The sequence below is a fragment of the Ahaetulla prasina genome, chromosome 17, assembly GCF_028640845.1.
Source record: "Ahaetulla prasina isolate Xishuangbanna chromosome 17, ASM2864084v1, whole genome shotgun sequence".
Lineage (NCBI taxonomy): Eukaryota > Metazoa > Chordata > Lepidosauria > Squamata > Colubridae > Ahaetulla > Ahaetulla prasina.
The window spans coordinates 3,577,761-3,595,980 of record NC_080555.1 but is presented as its reverse complement, the minus strand read 5'-3'; the positions used below and the strand labels follow the sequence as shown (position 1 = coordinate 3,595,980).

Genomic DNA, 18,220 nt, shown 5'->3' with positions numbered 1-18,220 from the left:
GACTCGTATTTATGACGGTCGCAGACTCCCGGGTATGTCCCGCGATCCCTTTTTGCGTCCTTCTGACACGCCGAGTCCACAGGGAAGCCGGGTTCACTTTAATAACGGCGCGACTAACTTAGCAACGGCAGAGATTCGTTTAGTAAACCGTGGCGGGAAAAGTTGGAAAAACTCCCAGGGACAACCGTCTCGCTTAGCAACGGACATTTGGGGAGCTGTCGGGGTCGTAAGTCGAGGACTACCTGCCTAAATAAGGAACAAAGAAACAGACAAGTGGCTAAAGCAACACCTCCCTTCGATTTATTGAGTTTGATTCCCCCCGGAATGGATTAAAAAAAAGTTTCTGAGACAGCGGTACCGGAGCCAGCTTGGCTACAAAAAAAAATATTATTTTTTTTGAAAGTCTGTTGGAAGCCGGTACAGGAAAACCGTCCCGAGTTCCTCACTCCTCTTCCTCTTCTTCTTCCGCCTCATCCAGAGTGATGGCGTGTGGGCCGGCCTGGTGTGGGGTGTCTTTCTGGATGGACACAATCCCGGACAGGAAGGCGTAGCCCACCATGGCCACCAGCGCAACCAGGACGGAGAGGAACTGGTTGCGCCGCTTGTGAGTCTCCCCTTCGGCGTCGCCGACGTCCCCGGAGGCCGCTTTGTGGAGGTTGGGTGGGGGGTCTCCTGCAGAAGAAGCAAAACCGGTTCAAGGAACGTCTTCGATCCGGGGAGAAGCCATGCCAAAGGTCTGGCGCTTAACGGCCGTCGTACGAAGGTACGACGGACGGTGCGACCTGGGGCTACGTAGGACCCATTCCGAGTTCCGATGGGCATGTGATTGAATCTCAGGAGCTGGACAACACAACTGTGGATGCAACGTCCTGTGGTCATCCTTCCTTCCTTCCTTGGGGTTGGACTAGAAGGCCTCCAAGTTCCCTTCCAACTCTGTTATCCTTCCTTCCTTGTCTGACTTCCTTCCTTCCTCCCTCCCTCCTTCCTCCCTCCCTCCTCTCCTTCCTCCCTCCTCTCCTTCCTCCCTCCTTCCTTCCTTCCTTCCCTCCTTCCTCCCTCCCTCCCTCCTCCCTTGTCTGTTTCCTTCCTTCCTTCCCTCCTTTTCTGTTTCCTTCCTCCCTCTCTCCTTCCTCCCTTCTGTCTTCTTTCCTCCCTCCCTTGTCTGTCTCCTTCCTTCCTTCCGTCTTCTCCTTTCCTCCCTCCCTCCCTCCTTCCTTCCTCATCTCGCTCCTTCCTTCCTTCCTCCCTCCCTCCCTTGTCTGTTTTCTTCTTTCCTTCCCTCCTTCCTCCCTTGTCTGTTTCCTCCTTCCCTCGCTCCTTCCTCCTTTGTCTGTTTCCTTCCTTCCTTCCTTCCTTCCTTCCTTCCTTCCTTCCTTCCTTCCTTCCTTCCTTCCTTCCTTCCGGTTTTCAAGAGCAGACTGGACAACCCTTTGTCTGAAATGAGGATCTAGGTTTCCTGCTTGAGCAGGGGGTTGGACTAGAAGACCTCCGAGGGTCCCGCCCAACTCCGTTATCCCGCTACAGCTGCCCACCCGTAACCGAGAACCGCCCCCGAGGATCTTCCTCCAAGTGGGAGCAAACTCACCTCCGTCCCACGGGAAATAAAGGCTCAAAATAGACGTGCAAAAATTGCAGAGGTTTGGCAGTGATTTTAGATGCTGCTGGAATTTCTCGTTGGGAAGTTTGGCGTTAAGGAGGACGGCTAGGAGACTAAAGACGGAGGCGTCCAGGGAGGCAGGTCTGAAAATGAGAAGGCAAAACAAAATCAAGAGACTCGGCCCCGGCATGCGACAGTCCTCGACGTACGACCAAAGTTGAGCCCGCAATTGATGTGGCTAAGCGAGACAGCGAGTTTTGCCCCAATCAACCATCTTCCTTGCCAGAGAACAGTTCTTAAGTGAGTCACACGGTTGTTAAGTGAATCCTGCTTCCCCCTTTAACTTTGCTTGTCAGAAATGGGTGGGGAGGAATCACATGACCCCGGGACTCTGCGACCGTCACAAATGTGAGTCAGTTGTCTGAATTTTGATCATGATCTCCACATGACTGTGGAGATGCTGCATCGGCCATCGTCATCATCTTTTAATGACCCCTAATACCTTGCGGGGTGGAATCTGGGCAACTGAATGGAGCTAGCAGAGTGTTTTACTGGCCGGATGCCTTTCCCTGTCGCCAATGCAGAGTTTTGTTCAGCAGATAATATTCTCATTGTGGCCCGAGAGAGAAATATCTGCCTCTACCTTGGATCAAACTCACAGCCTCCCGATTGTGAGAGCTCCACCTCTAGGCCACCGCACCACTCAGATGCTGCAGCGGCCACGAGTGCGAAAAATGGGCCCAAGTCGCTTTTTTCGGTGACGTAATAACTCCGAACGGGTCACTAAACGAACAGCTGTAAAGCATGGATCACCCGCCTTTAGAATGGTTCGCCGTGTTCCGTAGTTGCCATTAGCAACCTTCGGGGCGTTCCAACCAACGGCATCACGCCATGCGATTCACTTAACGACCGTGTCGTTAAAAAAAGCCTCGTAAAAATTGGGTGCGGGTTCACTGAACGACCTGCAAAGTCCCGATCCCGATTTCGGTCGTATGTTCGGAGGAACATACCTGGAACAGGGAATTAGGACTCCCTGTTTTACGCGGGGTAAACTCGACTCCCGAGTTACTTACGAGTCGCCGAAGAAGAATTTTTTCCTGCCGAGGCGTTGAGAGAGCAGAGTGAGGCACTCGCAACCGTCTTTGTAAAGCTGCGGGTCTCAAAAAAAATAAATAAATAATGCATCATTGGGGTCACGTCTCCTCCTCCTCCCTCCCCCATTAGCACCTCCCAGCCTTTGGACAAGTCCCATCGTCCCCAGCCAGACTGGCATTCCCAGGCCCATCTAGTGGAGTTTGGGGGGGGGGGGGGAGGTTTTCAGCCTTGAGACCTCTCTAACCCACCCAAATCTTAACGTTTGAATTAAATGCCATCTTATTCTTTTAAAAGTTTTGCACTCCCAAGTATGCTACCATGGCCCACTAGGTGTAGTGGGCTAGTAGCCACTAGTAGCCACTAGGTGGCAGCTGTGCCAAATCCTTTTGCAGAGCGCCTCCAGGGCTAAGAGCAGTCTATCTGCTCCTTCCTTTTTAACCACTCGATGCCTCTCGCCCACCCGAATCTTAACGTTTTCATTAAACCTCCTCTTATCCTTTATTTAAAGATTTTTCCGCTCCAAATAGGCTGGCCTTGGCCCAACGGAAACCACTAGGTGGCAGCAGCGCCAAATACTTCCAGAGAGCCTCCCAGGCTAAGAGAAGTCTACCTGCTCCTTTATTTATTTATTTTTTAACCACTCTACGCCTCTCGCCCAGCCAAATCTTAACGTTTTAATTAAACGTCGTCTTTGTTCTTTATTTAAAGTTGTTTTTTTCTGCTCCAAATAGGTTGCCACAACCTCATGGGAGGGGGGAGGCAGCCATGCCCAATGCTTTCGCAGAGCTTCCCTGGCTAAGAGAAGTCTATCTGCTTTTCTTTCTTTCTTTCTTTTTTTTAACCAACTTTACGCCACTTTTAAGCACCTGTTCTGGGATATCCCTGCCCCGGGCGTTCCTTCCTTCTTTCACCTGTTTTTCCAGCTGTTCGTCATCGTCCTGCCAAATTTCCCCGCAGACCGTCTGCAAACGCTCCAGCTGTCGTTTCTGCATCCGGCTCGGCAGGAAAAAATTGAGCGGGAACGGAATGGCTTCGGCGTACCACTTCCGCGTGTGCTGCACGTAATTCTTCGCGTCCACCCAGAAAGTATGGATCTGTCGGAAAGGAGGAAAAATCCCAACGATGACTTCCCTCAACGGGCACAGCGGGAAAGTTTTAAAAAAACAAAAGAAAACCAAACCAAAGAGCAATGTTTCTAGTCCTCATGAAGGAAAGGTGTTTTGGTTTTTTCCCCCCAAATTGGTGAGGCTAGAATGGCATAAAACAATTTTATATCAAACACACACACACAAAAGAAACAGATCGGGAACAAAAAAGGACCGAGGACGGTTAATATGGACAACATTTATCAAACTAACCGCCATCAGTTCACAAAGCTTGCAATCTCGGCTTAGGGGCAAAACAGGCCACGAATGGCTGCTTCACTCAAACCAAAGTCAGCTAGTTGGAGCAAAAAAAAATAATAATATAGGTAGTCCATAGATTTACGGCCGCAACTTTAGTTGCTGAGCAAGGCGTGTGATTTTACGGCCTTTTTTTTTTTTTTTTGCCACCGTCGCTAAGCGAATCACTGCCGTTGCTGGGGCAGTTGTTAAAAGTGTGTGGTTTTACAGGCCTTTTTGCCACCGTTGTTAAGCGAATCGGGCAGTCGCTAAGCAAATCTGGCTTCCCTCATTGAACCTGGCTCGCGGGAAGCAGCAAATGACAATCACGTGACTCCAGGAGGCTGTAACCGTCGTAAAGACAGACCAGTGGCCGAGCACTTGAATTTTGATCACCTGGTCGTAAGTTGAGGAATGCTACGACGGTCGTAAGAGCAAGGACTGGTTGCAAGTGACTTTTTTTCAATGCTGTTGTAACTTCCCACGCTCCCTAAACGAATCTTGTAAATCGAGGATTAGCTGCAATGCAGGTCAACCCAGATCCGGCCCATCCCTCCAGCTCTTGAACTCAAGACTGTGACACCACCACCCTGTCTCCCCAAATTTCTTCTCTCTCTCTCCCCCCCCCCATACCCCCCCACACAAACTCACCAGCACGGGCAGGAGCTTCCTGTGTACCAGAGAGAGGAAAGCTAGAGTGTCCGCGCCTTGCAACGCCGAGAGGTTGTAATCTGCATTAAATTGCTAAATAAGAAAAAGAAAAGAAAAATAAGAAAGAATAGACTGGACTGGACTGGACTAGATTAGAACAGAACAGAACAGAACAGGAAAATAGGAATAGAACATAGGAAATAATAAGAAATAGGAAATGAGTAGAATAGAACAGAACAGAACAGAAAATAGGAATAGAATATAGAAAATAATAGGAAATAGAAAAGGAATGGAATGGAAGGGAAGGGAAGGGAAGGGAAGGGAAGGGAAGAGAAGAGAAGAGAAGAGAAGAGAAGAGAAGAGAAGAGAAGAGAAGAGAAGAGAATAAAAATATAGAATTTACAAGAAGACTTTACAATATAGAATAGATTGTATTAGACTAGACTAGACTAGACTAGAACAGAACAGAACAAAAAACAGAACATAGGAAATAATGTTCCTAGAACATAGGAAATAATAGGAAATAGGAAATGAATAGAATAGAATAGAATAGAATAGAATAGAATAGAATAGAATAGAAATATAGAATTTACAAGAATTTACAATATAGATTGTACTAGACTAGATTAGAACAGAACAGAACAGAAAACAGGAATAGAACATAGGAAATAATAGGAAATAGGAAATGAATAGAATAGAATAGAATAGAATAGAATAGAATAGAATAGAATAGAATAGAATAGAATAGAATAGAATAGAATAGAATAGAATAGAATAGAATAGAATAGAAATACAGAATTTACAAGAAGAATTTACAATATAGATTGTACTAGACTAGATTAGAACAGAACAGAACAGAAAACAGGAATAGAACATAGGAAATAATAGGAAATAGGAAATGAATAGAATAGAATAGAATAGAATAGAATTTACAAGAAGAATTTACAATATAGCATAGATTGTACTAGACTAGACTAGACTAGACTAGAACAGAACAGAGGAATAGAACATAGGAAATAATAGGAAACAGGAAATGAATAGAATAGAATAGAATAGAATAGAATAGAATAGAATAGAATCTGGAAGGGACCTTGGAGGTCTTCTAGTCCAGCCCCCTGCTCAAGCAAGGGAACCTATACCATCTCAGACAAGTGACTGTCCAGGGCTGGACTAGAAGGCCTCCAAAATCCCTTCCCGCTCTATTCTATTCAAACACGACCATCCCTCCGTTCATACCTGTTTCCTAAAATGGGTGATGATTTCTTGCGTATCGGAAATAACCCCGTCGGCTGTCTTGAGCGCCGGGAGCGATCCTGAGATGGAAGAAAAAGCAGGTTGGGTGATGGAGGGGAGCCCCATTTAAGCCCCCCCCCTCTGCCCCAGGCTCAATTCTCTCCGTCCCACCCATTTCCCCATCCCTCTTGAGGACTAGAAACCTGCGCCACTTCCCAAGCAATGAATAAAAAAAAAATCAAAACTTTCCCATGCAACGAAAACCAAAATTCCCTGGCAATTAAAATCGAAACTTTCCAAGCAATTCACAGGTTTTATTTATTTTTTTTCCTAACACCCCCCCACCCTAAAAAAATATAGCTTACCAGAGGGGCTTCTCCAGGGATTGGAGATTTTGTGAACTTTGAGGGGCGCCCCTGTGAATCGAGCGTAAGTCTGCAAGGCAATCAAAAGTGGGGGGGTAAAAAGAGGAAAATGAATTAAAGCATTTGGCCCTTTGTTGCAAAAAAAACCAGACCCGATCCTCTTAATAATCTTAAATAATCCAATTATTCTTCAATTTCTTCTTTAAAATTCTGTTTTGCAAATACCAAAGCAGAAATCTGATCTCTTTTCTTTTGGCCAGGGGAGGAAGGATGGAAGGAAGGGGTCCGGGCTCCCAGGATCCTCTCCCCAATTTTGCTGAGCCCATCACACCCCGGGACCCCCCCAACAGCCCATGCCCTGCCTGAAACCCCTTGCAGCTGCAATGCCCGACCCCTTGTGGGCACCGGGTTGGAGAAGAAGCCGGCGCCTTGTGCTTTGCAAAAAAAAAAAAAATAAGCGTTTTGCAAAAAATATATTCATAAGCGCTTTGGGAAGAATAATTTGCAAATATATATATATATATATATATATATATATATATATATATATATATATATATATATATATATATATATATGCTTTGGGGAAAAATATATATGTGCTTTGCAAATCACTTTGCAAAAAAAAATATAAGCGTTTTGCAAAAAATATATATATAAGCACTTTGTAAAATATATATATATATGTAAGTCCTTTGCAAATATATATATATATATATATATACAAGCGCTTTGGGAAAAATATATATATAAGCACTTTGGGAAAAAATATATATAAGTGCTTTGCAAAACGTATATATATATATAAGCACTTTGGGGAAAAAATATAAGCGTTTTGCAAAATATATATATATAAGCGCTTTGGGAAGAATATATATATATAAGCGCTTTGTAAAATATATATATATATATATATATGTAAGTCCTTTGCAAATATATATATATATATATACAAGCGCTTTGGGAAAAAAATATAAGCGTTTTGCAAAATATATATGTATAAGTGCTTTGGGGAAAAAATATATATAAGCACTTTGGGGGAAAAATATAAGCGTTTTGCAAAATATATATGTATAAGCGCTTTGGGAAAAAATATATATGTGCTTTGCAATATATATATATATAAGTGCTTTGGGAAGAATATATATATATAAACGCTTTGTAAAAAAATAAATATAAGTCATTTGCATATATATATATATATATATATATATATATATATATATATATATATATATATATATATATATATATATATATATATATAAATGTCTTCGGGAAAAAAATATAAGCGCTTTGGGAAGAATATATATATAAGCGCTTTGTAATATATATATATAAGTCATTTGCAAATATATATATATAAGTGCTTTGGGGAAAAATATATAAGCGCTTTGGGAAGAATATATATATATAAGCGCTTTGTAAAATATATATATATATAAGTCCTTTGCAAATATATAAATATAAGCGCTTTGGGAAAAATAGATATAAGCGGTTTGCAAAAAAAATGCGCTTTGCAAACATAAACGCTCTTCAAATAAACAAAAAACAAAAGCGCTTTGCAAAAAATATATAGAAGCCCTTTGCAAATTAAAAAAAATCGCTTTGCAAACCCCCCCCCCCAAAAAAAAAAACCAAAACCAAAAACGCTTTGCAAAAGAAAAAAAAGAAAAAAAGCCCGCTTTGGAGAGGTTTGCAAAAGGCGCCCCCACCCATCCACCCCCACCCACCTACCCCTTACCAAAACGGCCAAGCAATCGGGGTCCACGGTGGGCAACCCCCATCCGCCGGCCCAGCAATACAACTCCATGGGCGCTGCCATCTTTCCCCGCCTTGGCTAACCCGGAACAGCATTGCACGTGAGAACGAGAGAGAAAGAGCCAAAGAGGAGTGACTCCGATTCATGCAGCTCCAGACCTTTGGGGCTCTTCTGCCCTCCTCTGTCCCGGCTTGCAAAATGCAATCCCGGTGCTTCCTTTCCCTCGCTTCTTTGCTTGGGGCCCCTTCACACGTTCCAAGTAGACACGTGTTGGGTTGCAAAAGCGGGCGGCGAGGGGGTTTTAGCCCCGTGTGTCTTTCTGGATAAAACGGCGCCAGGGGTCTTAGGAAGCCTGTTGCGTGCTAAAGGGGATTTCTCTTCTCTTCTCTTCTCTTCTCTTCTCTTCTCTTCTCTTCCCTTCCCTTCCCTTCCCTCTTCTCTTCTCTCCTCTCCTCTCCTCTCCTCTCTTCCCTTCCCTTCCCTTCTCTCTTCTCTTCTCTTCTCTTCCCTTCCCTTCCCTTCTCTCCTCTCCTCTCTTCCCTTCCCTTCCCTTCCCTTTCCTTTCCTTTCCTTTCCTTTCCTTTTCTTTTTTTTGCAAGGGTCGTGAGAACCCTTGCAAATGCCTATGTTGTAAGGGGAGAGGCTTGGAGGTTAAAAATAAGAGGGGGTGGGGGTGGGTGGATTGCAAAACCCAGAATCCTGGGCTGCCTGCTCCTCCCCAATCTATTGCTCTTTTAAAAGTTCTAGACTGGAGCAAAGTTCAAGGATCGGAGCAACTTCTCTTTTTTAATATAAATTTTATGGAATGTTAACAATTCAACATTTTTCATTCAACTCTTGTGCGTGTGACTGGGACCGTTGACATATCGACCCATTATCGTTCTCCTATACTCTATGTAATTTTACTAAATTATATTACTAATTCGGATTTGAATTTCTAATTCTTACTAATTCCGCTATCTGTCGTTTCCCCATTTTTTCCTTATTTTCAACCCAATTATACCATTTCTCCCATAGGATAGAAAAATCCAAATCCATCCATCCTTTCAGTCCAAGGGTCATTTTGTCCCTCGGCACAATCCAATATTTTTCTAATTATTAACTCTTCGGAGGGAGTGATTTGAGCTTCTCCAACATTGCTGATAAGGGCAACTTTTAAGAGGGGTGGACGTCAACTCCCAGAATCCCCCAGCCGGCCTGCTTTAAGATGGGTGGACTTCAACTCCCAGAATCCCCCAGCCAGCCTGCTTTAAGATGGGTGGACTTCAACTCCCAGAATCCCCCAGCCAGCCTGCTTTAAGGGGGGTGGACTTCAACTCCCAGAATCCCCCAGCCAGCCTGCTTTAAGAGGGGGGGACTTCAACTCCCAGAATCCCCCAGCCAGCCTGCTTTAAGTGGGGTGGACTTCAACTCCCAGAATCCCCCAGCCAGCCTGCTTTAAGAGGGGGGGACTTCAACTCCCAGAATCCCCCAGCCAGCCTGCTTTAAGAGGGGGGGACTTCAACTCCCAGAATCCCCCAGTCAGCATGCTTTAAGATGGGTGGACTTCAACTCCCAGAATCCCCCAGCCAGCCTGCTTTAAGCGGGGTGGACTTCAACTCCCAGAATCCCCCAGCCAGCCTGCTTTAAAAAGGGTGGCCTTCAACTCCCAGAATCTCCCAGCCAGCCTGCTTTAAGAGGGGGGGACTTCAACTCCCAGAATCCCCCAGCCAGCCTGCTTTAAGAGGGGGGGGACTTCAACTCCCAGAATTCCCCAGCCAGATTCCCAGTAAAACCTTCCATCTCTATTATTATTCTGTTATTCTGCTTGAGCAGGAGATTGGTTAGAAGACCTCTAAGGTCCCGTCCATCTCTCTAATTCTGTTATTATTCTGTTGTTATTATTATGCTGCTTGAGCAGTGGGTTGGACTAGAAGGCCTCCGAGGTCCCGTGTCCGTCTCTGTTATTCTATCGTCTTCCTTTTCAACCCCTCCTCCACCGTATCCTGGCCAGATCTCTTGAAAACTTTATTGGACGTGGCGCGATCTTTCCGAAAGGGGAAAAAATTACAACGAGGAGAAACAAGGTTAGGAAATCGTCTCCCAGCGTAAAGGAGGCTGGGTCTGTGGGAATTTGCTCCCATCCAAACCGAGACAGATGGCCGAGAAAAATTCCATTCGGCCTTACATCATCTTCTATTTCCTTCGCCAGCCATTCCTCTCCGAGATAACCTCATTTGGAGCAGGCCCCAGAAAAGCCCTTCGGTCCTCATCCCATCCCATTCGGCAGAAGAATTAACATATAATTTCTTTTTTTTACAAAAAAAAAGATTAAGAGGGAGAAAACGAACAAAAAAGGAAATCTGACTTCATACGTTCAGCTGGCCGAAGGAATTCTTGTCAATGCTAATTCTGGTTTCCCCCCCAAAAGTCGATCGATCGATCGATCGCCTGAAGAAAAAGAGCCAGCTTTCGCGTTATAGGGGCTCCACTTAAATTTAAAAACAGAAAAATGGGTCTGTTAATTGAAGGGACGACTTCCCTAATGCAAAATTTGTCCTAAGGAAAGAGGCTTCAATTAACAGATATAGATGATAGAGAGAGAGAGAGACGCGATGATGGATGGATGGATGGATGGATGGAGAGAGAGAGAGAGAAGGAGAGAGAGATACAGAAGGCAGGAAAGAAGAGATAGATAGATAGACAGATAGATAGATAGATAGATTAGATGATAGATAGATAGATTAGAGACAGAGAGAGAGATACTGGTAGATAGATATATAGGAAAAGATTAGAGGGAGAGAGAGATACAGATAGATAGATAGATAGATAGATAGATAGATAGATAGATAGATAGATAGATAGATAGATAGATTAAATGATAGATTAGATGATAGATAGATAGGATAGATAGATTAGATGATAGATAGATAGATAGATACTGGGGAGAGAGAGAGAGAGAGAGATGGATAGATTAGAGAGAGAGATACTGGTAGATAGATATATAGAGAAAGATTAGAGAGAGAGATGATAGATTAGATGATAGATAGATAGATAGATAGATAGATAGATAGATAGATAGATAGATAGATAGATAGATAGATACTGTAGATAGATAGTTAAGATTAGAGAGAGAGAGAGATACCGGTAGATAGATAGATACAGAGAGATTAGAGAGACAGATAACGATAGATAGACAGACAGACAGACAGACATAGATTAGAGATAGGTAAGAGATGGATGGATGGAGATATAGCTATATATACAAGGGTGAAATGCTACCGGTTCACACCGGTTCGGGTGAACCGCTGGCAGTGGCGAGTGGTTTGGAGAATCGGTAGCGGCAGCAATATGAGGGTCCACCCACCTGCCCAGACCTTGTTACTTCCTGGTTTTAACCAGGAAGTAACCTTTTTTACCCTCTGCGCATGCGCAAGGGGTCCAACACGAGTGCACGGGCACAGCGCACACACTTCCGAACCACCCTTGTATATATAGATTTGTGATTTATATCGTTTATTTTATGTGTTTTTAATATGGCTGTAAACCGCCCTGAGTCCTTCGGGAGAAGGGCGGTATAGAAATTAAATTATAAATAAATAAATAAACATAGATGTTTTCTGAGGTTTTCGCGGGTGTTTGTATGTAGGTCTTTGGTTATTCGAGTTTTCTCCCACGTAAAATTGGAAGTGTCTTGGCGACGTTTCGATATATAGATATTTCAATTAACACACACACATATATATAGGATTAGTTGATAGAATATTGAGTAATTTAATATTTAAATTAAATATTTGTGATTTAATGTGATTTAAATCACATTATCTCTTAGAATAGGTAGAACAGAATAGAATTTTTTATTGGCCAAGTGTGATTGGACACACAAGGAATTTGTCTTTGGCGCATAAGCTCTCAGTGTACATAAAAGATACCTTCATCAAGGTACAACACTTAGAACACTTAGTGATAGTCATAGGGTACAAATTTAACACTTAATGATACAACACTTAGTGATAGTCATAGGCTACAATTAAGCAATCAGGAAACAATAGCAGTATAAATGGTAAGGATACAAGCAACAAAGTTACAATCATAAGTGGGAGGAGATGAGAGATGGGAACGATGAGAAGATTAATAGTAGTGCAGACTTAGGGAATAGTTTGACAGTGTTGATGGAATTATTTGTTTAGCAGAGTGATGGCCTTCGGGAAAAAACTGTTCTTGTGTCTAGTTGTTCTGGTGTGCAGTGCTCTATAGCATCATTTTGAAGGTAGGATTTGAAACAGTTTATGTCCAGGATGCGAGGGGTCTGTAAATATTTTCACAGCCCTCTTTTTGATTCGTGCAGTATACAGGTCCTCAATGGAAGGAACAAATCCACAAAATGCCACCATCCTAGCTCATTTCAAGAAGCCAGTCCTTAATTCAGTAGGGGGTTGGACTAGAAGACCTCCAAGGTCCCTTCCTTCCAGCCCGAGGCATTCTATGATAAATCTAATGTTCGGTTCGTACTTCCCACCAGTAGCACCAAGGCCGATCTGGAGTAAGTGTTATCCCCAGATTACCTTTCCAGATTTCTACTACATTTCCAGATTTATTTATTTTTTTTAAACTTTTCCAAATTTCTCCGCCAGCTCCGCGAAGGGAAAGGTTGCGAAATTTTCCGTCGAGTCTTTTGTGACCCACATAACGAAAATTCCTGCGGCCTGACGACATAATTGATGTATCCTTGCATAAGCCTGAAATAAAACCCCAGCCCTATTCTTTGCCAGTCACCCCTCTGAGTAATTCCTTCCGAGCTTCCAGAAAACTCCCTGCTACAAGATTTGAGGCGGGATAAATCAAAATAAACCTTGGGGCGTGTTAACACGTCGAAAAGGGAGATCATAATAAGGAGAAAAGGGTGGAATTCTAATTGCGATTTTTTTTTTTAATTTTTTTTTTGCACCAAGATGGTTGGGCTGGATTTGCAAAGGGAGCCCGCCCGGAATTAAAGGCTTTCGAGATGGGCGGCTGTATATCGATTGCAACAATAAATAAATAAAAGAAAAAAAATAAATAAAATCCAGATTTGCCTTCCCCGTCCCTGGGATTCTGCGATGAATGAAAAGCTCAGAAAAAGAGGAGGAGGAGGAGGCTGGCGTAAAGGAGAGATAAATTTAATTTCCAGAGCTTGAGAAAAAAACGAACGAGAAGGACTTGTAAACATCCTTTCTGCTCCCGATTCAGCTGCAATTTTCCTGGAGGAATTTTCTCCCGCCTGTCTGTCTGTCTGTCTGCCCTAGCCAGCTGTCCCCTTGCCCCCGAGCCCCCCACCCCCCACAAAAAAGCAAGGCCACTCAGATGCAAACTGGACCAGCCGTAGACTTTCCTGAAAAAGTTTTTCTCTGCCCAAAAAATTAAGGCTGTTGGAGAAAGGAAAATTAAAAAAAAAATCACACAGCATAATTGGAAAGGACCTTGAAGGTCTTCTACTCCAACCCCCTGCTCAGGAAGGAAACCTTATCCCCTTACAGACCGACGGTGTCTCAAATTCTTCTTGAAAACCTCCAGTGTTGGGAGCATCCACAACGTCTGGTGGCAAGTAGTCCCACTGGTAAATTGTTTAAATTATCAGAAGTTGCTAGGTTGCTTCTCTCCTTGATGAGTTTCCACCCATTGCTTCTCATCCTGCCTTCAGGTGCTTTGGAGAATAGCCTGAACCCCCCCCCCCAACACGTCTTCTTTTGGGGCAGCCCCTCAAATATTGGATGACTGCTATCATGTCTCCCCTGGTCCTTCTTTTCACTAGACATTTTGCAACCGTTTTGCCCCCCAAAAAGTCAGCCATCTCGGGACGCTATAGAAAACAGAATAACAGAGTTGGAAGGGACCTTGAAGGTCTTCTAGTCCAACCCCCAACTTGAGCAGGAGGCCTATATACCATTATGGACAAATGGGTATCCAGGGATGGAGCGCCCACAACTTCTAGTGGCAAGCCGTTCCACTGGTTAATTGTCGTCCCAGTCAGGGAATTTCTCCTTAATTCCAGGTTGCTTCCTTCCTTGGTTGGTTTCCATCCGTTGCTTCTTCTCCTGCTTTCTGGTGCTTCGGGAGAATAGATGGACCCCACCCCCTCTTCTTTGGGGCAGCCCCTGAGATATTGGAAAACTGAGATCATGCCACGCCTAATCCTTAATAGAAATAATAAGACGAGAGTTGGGAGGGACCTTGGAGGTCTTCTAGGAAGGAAGGAAGGAAGGAAGGAAGGAAGGAAGGAAGGAAGGAAGGAAGGAAGGAAGGAAGGAAGGAAGGAAGGAAGGATAACAAGAGTTGGAAGGAACCTTAGAGGTCTTCTAGTCCAACCCCTTGTGAAGGAAGGAAGGAAGGGGAAAGGAAGGAAGGAAGGAAGGAAGAAAGGGGAAAGGAAGGGAGGAAGGAAGGAAGAAAGGGGAAAGGAAGGAAGGAAGGAAGGAAGGATAACAAGAGTTGGAAGGAACCTTAGAGGTCTTCTAGTCCAACCCCCTGTGAAGGAAGGAAGGGGGAAGGAAGGAAGGAAGGAAGGAAGGAAGGAAGGAAGGAAGGAAGGATAACAAGAGTTGGAAGGAACCTTAGAGATCTTCTAGTCCAACCCCTTGTGAAGGAAGGAAGAAAGGGGAAAGGAAGGAAGGAAGGAAGGAAGAAAGGGGAAAGGAAGGAAGGAAGGAAGGAAGAAAGGGGAAAGGAAGGAAGGAAGGAAGGAAGGATAACAAGAGTTGGTAGGAACCTTAGAGGTCTTCTAGTCCAACCCCCTGTGAAGGAAGGAAGAAAGGGGAAAGGAAGGAAGGAAGGAAGGATAACAAGAGTTGGTAGGAACCTTAGAGGTCTTCTAGTCCAACCCCCTGTGAAGGAAGAAAGGAAGGAAGGAAGGGGAAAGGAAAAGAAGGAAGGATAACAGAGTTGAAAGGGACCTTGGAGGTCTTCTAGTCCAACCCCTGCTAAGGAAGGAAGGAAGGAAGGGGGAAAAAAGGAGGGAAGGAAAGAAGGAAGGGGAAAGGAAAGGACGGAGGGAAGGAAGCAAGGGGAAAGGAGGAAAGGAAAGAAAGAAGAGAAAGAAGGAGGGAAGGAAGGAAAGAAAGAAAGAAAGGAAAAAGAAAGGATTGCAAGCCGCTCCCGATCCGAGGGGAACTTTTTCCTTCGGTTTTTGCAGACGGAGCCAGGCAGCTTTTTTGCCAGCTGCCGATTTGCAATGAAAGGGCAGGACTGGTGACCCCCCCCCCCACCTCCTTCCCCCCCCCCCAACACCCGCAGCCACCAAACCCTCATCTGGATTTGCAACTGGCCGGAATCTGTTTATGTTTTGTTTGCAGGCCACCATAACAACGAGGGTTGGGTGGGGGCCCTCTGGTTTGTACCTCCTTGGAGTTGTTCCTGCTCTGGCGGGCGGGGTGCCAAACCACCCAGCCGAAGGTCTGGGGCTTGGGGGTGCCCCCCTTAACCCCTTCAGAAATGGGGCTCTTTTGACAGAGCCTAGATGCGAAATATCCTTCTTTTTCTTTTCGATATGGAAGTCTGGGTGACATGATAGCAGGGTCCCCATATTTGGTGGGGTGGGGGGGCTGCTGCCCCAAAGAAGAGGTGTGGTGGCAAGCTCTTCTCCAAAGTGCACCAGGAGCCAAGGGTGGAAACCAATCGAGGAGAGCAGCAACCTAGAAGAAAGGAGACATTTCCTGACAATAAAAAAAACCAATTTAATCAGTTAAGGGACTTGTCTGCAGAGGTTGTGGGTGCTCCCAGCGCTGGAGGCTTTTTAAGGACAGCCGCTTGTCTCAAACCGTAGGGGATCTCCTTGCTTGAGCAGGAGATCCCATACGGTTGACCTCCTTGGACTAGATGACCTCCAAGGTCCCTGTCCTTCCTTCCTTCCTTCCTTCCTTCCTTCCTTCCTTCCTTCCTTCCTTCCTTCCTTCCTTCCTTCCTCCCTTCCTTCGCAGGGCGTTGGACTAGACAATCTCTAAGGTTCCTTCCAACTCTTGTTATCCTTCCTTCCTTCCTTCCGTCCTTCCTTCCTTCCTCCCTAGGGGGTTGGACTAGAAGATCTCTAGAAGGTTCCTTCCAACTCTTGTTATCCTTCCTTCCTTCTTTCCTTCCTCCCTTCCTCCGCAGGGGGTTGGACTAGAAGATCTCTAGAAGGTTCCTTCCAACTCTTGTTATCCTTCCTTCCTTCCTTCCTTCCTTCCTTCCTTCCTTCCTTCCTTCCTTCCTTCCTCCCTTCCTTCCTTCCTTCCTCCCTTCCTCCCTTCCTTCGCAGGGGGTTGGACTAGAAGATCTCTAGAAGGTTCCTTCCAACTCTTGTTATCCTTCCTTCCTTCCTTCCTTCCTTCCTTCCTTCCTTCCTTCCTTCCTTCCTTCCTCCCTCCCTTCCTTCCTTCCTTCCTTCCTCCCTTCCTCCCTTCCTTCGCAGGGGGTTGGATTAGACGATCTCTAAGGTTCCTTCCAACTCTTGTTATCCTTCCTTCCTTCCTTCTGTCCTTCCTTCCTTCCTCCCTAGGGGGTTGGACTAGAAGATCTCTAGAAGGTTCCTTCCAACTCTTGTTATCCTTCCTTCCTTCTTTCCTTCCTCCCTTCCTCCGCAGGGGGTTGGACTAGAAGATCTCTAGAAGGTTCCTTCCAACTCTTGTTATCCTTCCTTCCTTCCTTCTTTCCTTCCTCCCTTCCTCCGCAGGGGGTTGGACTAGAAGATCTCTAGAAGGTTCCTTCCAACTCTTGTTATCCTTCCTTCCTTCCTTCCTTCCTTCCTTCCTTCCTTCCTTCCTTCCTTCCTTCCTTCCTTCCTTCCTTCCTTCCTTCCTTCCTTCCTTCCTTCGCAGGGGGATGGACTAGAAGACCTCTAAGATTCCTTCTAACTCTTGTTATCTTTCCTTCCTTCCTTTGGTGCCAAGCCTGTTCCTGTCTGGAGAATCTTCCAAGACATTGGGGATGGGGGTGGGGGTGGGGAAGAGGAGAGAATTAGGGTTAAATATTTTGGAAAATGGGGGTGGCTCGGAAAGCGAACCCCGAAATGATTGTAGGATTCAGGTTTAGGGAAGATTTTCTTGCAGGAAAGTAATTTCCATGTTTTAAATTTAGGGCGTTGATTCAAGGGGGCTTTTGGGGGGGAGGGAGGGGAGGAAAGGAGGAGGAGTGGAGGGTTTGTAGCCAAAGGGGTGGGAGCAAGGGGATAGATGCAGCCCTCCAACTCTTGAATTGCACCAAGAAAACAATGAGGTCATCTTCAAAAATGAGTAGAGGGCCAAGACAGGGAGGGAGGGAGGGGACCGGTCAGGGATTGGACAGCTCTACTGACCTATTAGAGAGGGGGTGATGGTGTGTGTGGGGGGGGGCAGAAGTCTGACCCACCCCTCTAGGTTAATTTTACTTTTTTAAAAAGAAAAATTGAGAGTTTGACTGGATGCATCTCTCTCCCTCCCTCCCTCCCTGGGGTAGACTACTCCTAAAAGGGGAGGCTCTATTCTCACGGTGTGGGGGGGCCATGGGACCGGGCGACGACTCATCCTGCTCCTCTGAAGACCCCACTCCTGCGGGGGGGGGTTTCCTACCCCCACCCCCAGGTTGTAAGTGGGGGTGGGGAAACCCCACTCAATTGCAGCAGACCCCCGCCTTCCTTTCTCCCTCCCTCCCTCCCTCCTGCCGGGCCAAAGAGATGCTCTTCCAAAGCCCACCCTCCGCCCTCCTTGCACACACACACACACACCCAGACTGACTGCCCCGGCCTTTGGAGGTTCTACTACTTCTCCCCTTCCAGAATGGGGGTCGGGGGCAGAGAAGGACAACCCTTTCAAAGGACACAAGCCCCACCCCACCCCAAAAAGGGGGGTCACAAGGAAAGTGTAGGACGCTCAGTTGGGTGGGTGGGGGGCTTCGAGAGAGAGAGAGGTGGGGGAAGGTCTCCTGCGTGAGCAAGGGGTTGGACTAGATGACCTCCACGGCTCCTTCCAACTCTTGTTACTCTCTGTTTCCGAAATGTTGGAATTCTTCCCGCCCGCTTCAGCTGACCTTGAAAGCCGGGGAGACCCCTCCCCAGGCGGGATGGGGGTGGGGGGGCTGGTGGGACCCCCCCGATCGGTTCCCCCCCCCCCCAGCATCCTCAAACCCCCCCCCCCAGCCTTCCCAGCGCTTGCAGGCTGGGCTGGGGAAG

At 45.8% G+C, this 18,220-nt stretch overlaps 1 protein-coding gene across 1 annotated transcript; it reads right to left on the bottom strand.

Moving 5' to 3' along the window:
- Nucleotides 1-258: 258 nt before the first annotated feature.
- Nucleotides 259-8,169, bottom strand: MTX1 (metaxin 1). Its single transcript, XM_058160208.1, has 8 exons — nt 8,068-8,169; nt 6,324-6,393; nt 5,962-6,038; nt 4,726-4,818; nt 3,604-3,786; nt 2,671-2,747; nt 1,586-1,740; nt 259-672 (listed from the first exon to the last, which is right to left on the bottom strand). Exons 1-8 carry the CDS (start codon nt 8,146-8,148, stop codon nt 443-445), a joined length of 966 nt encoding a protein of 321 aa, XP_058016191.1. The 5' UTR covers nt 8,149-8,169; the 3' UTR covers nt 259-442.
- Between the last annotated feature and the right edge of the window lie 10,051 nt (nt 8,170-18,220).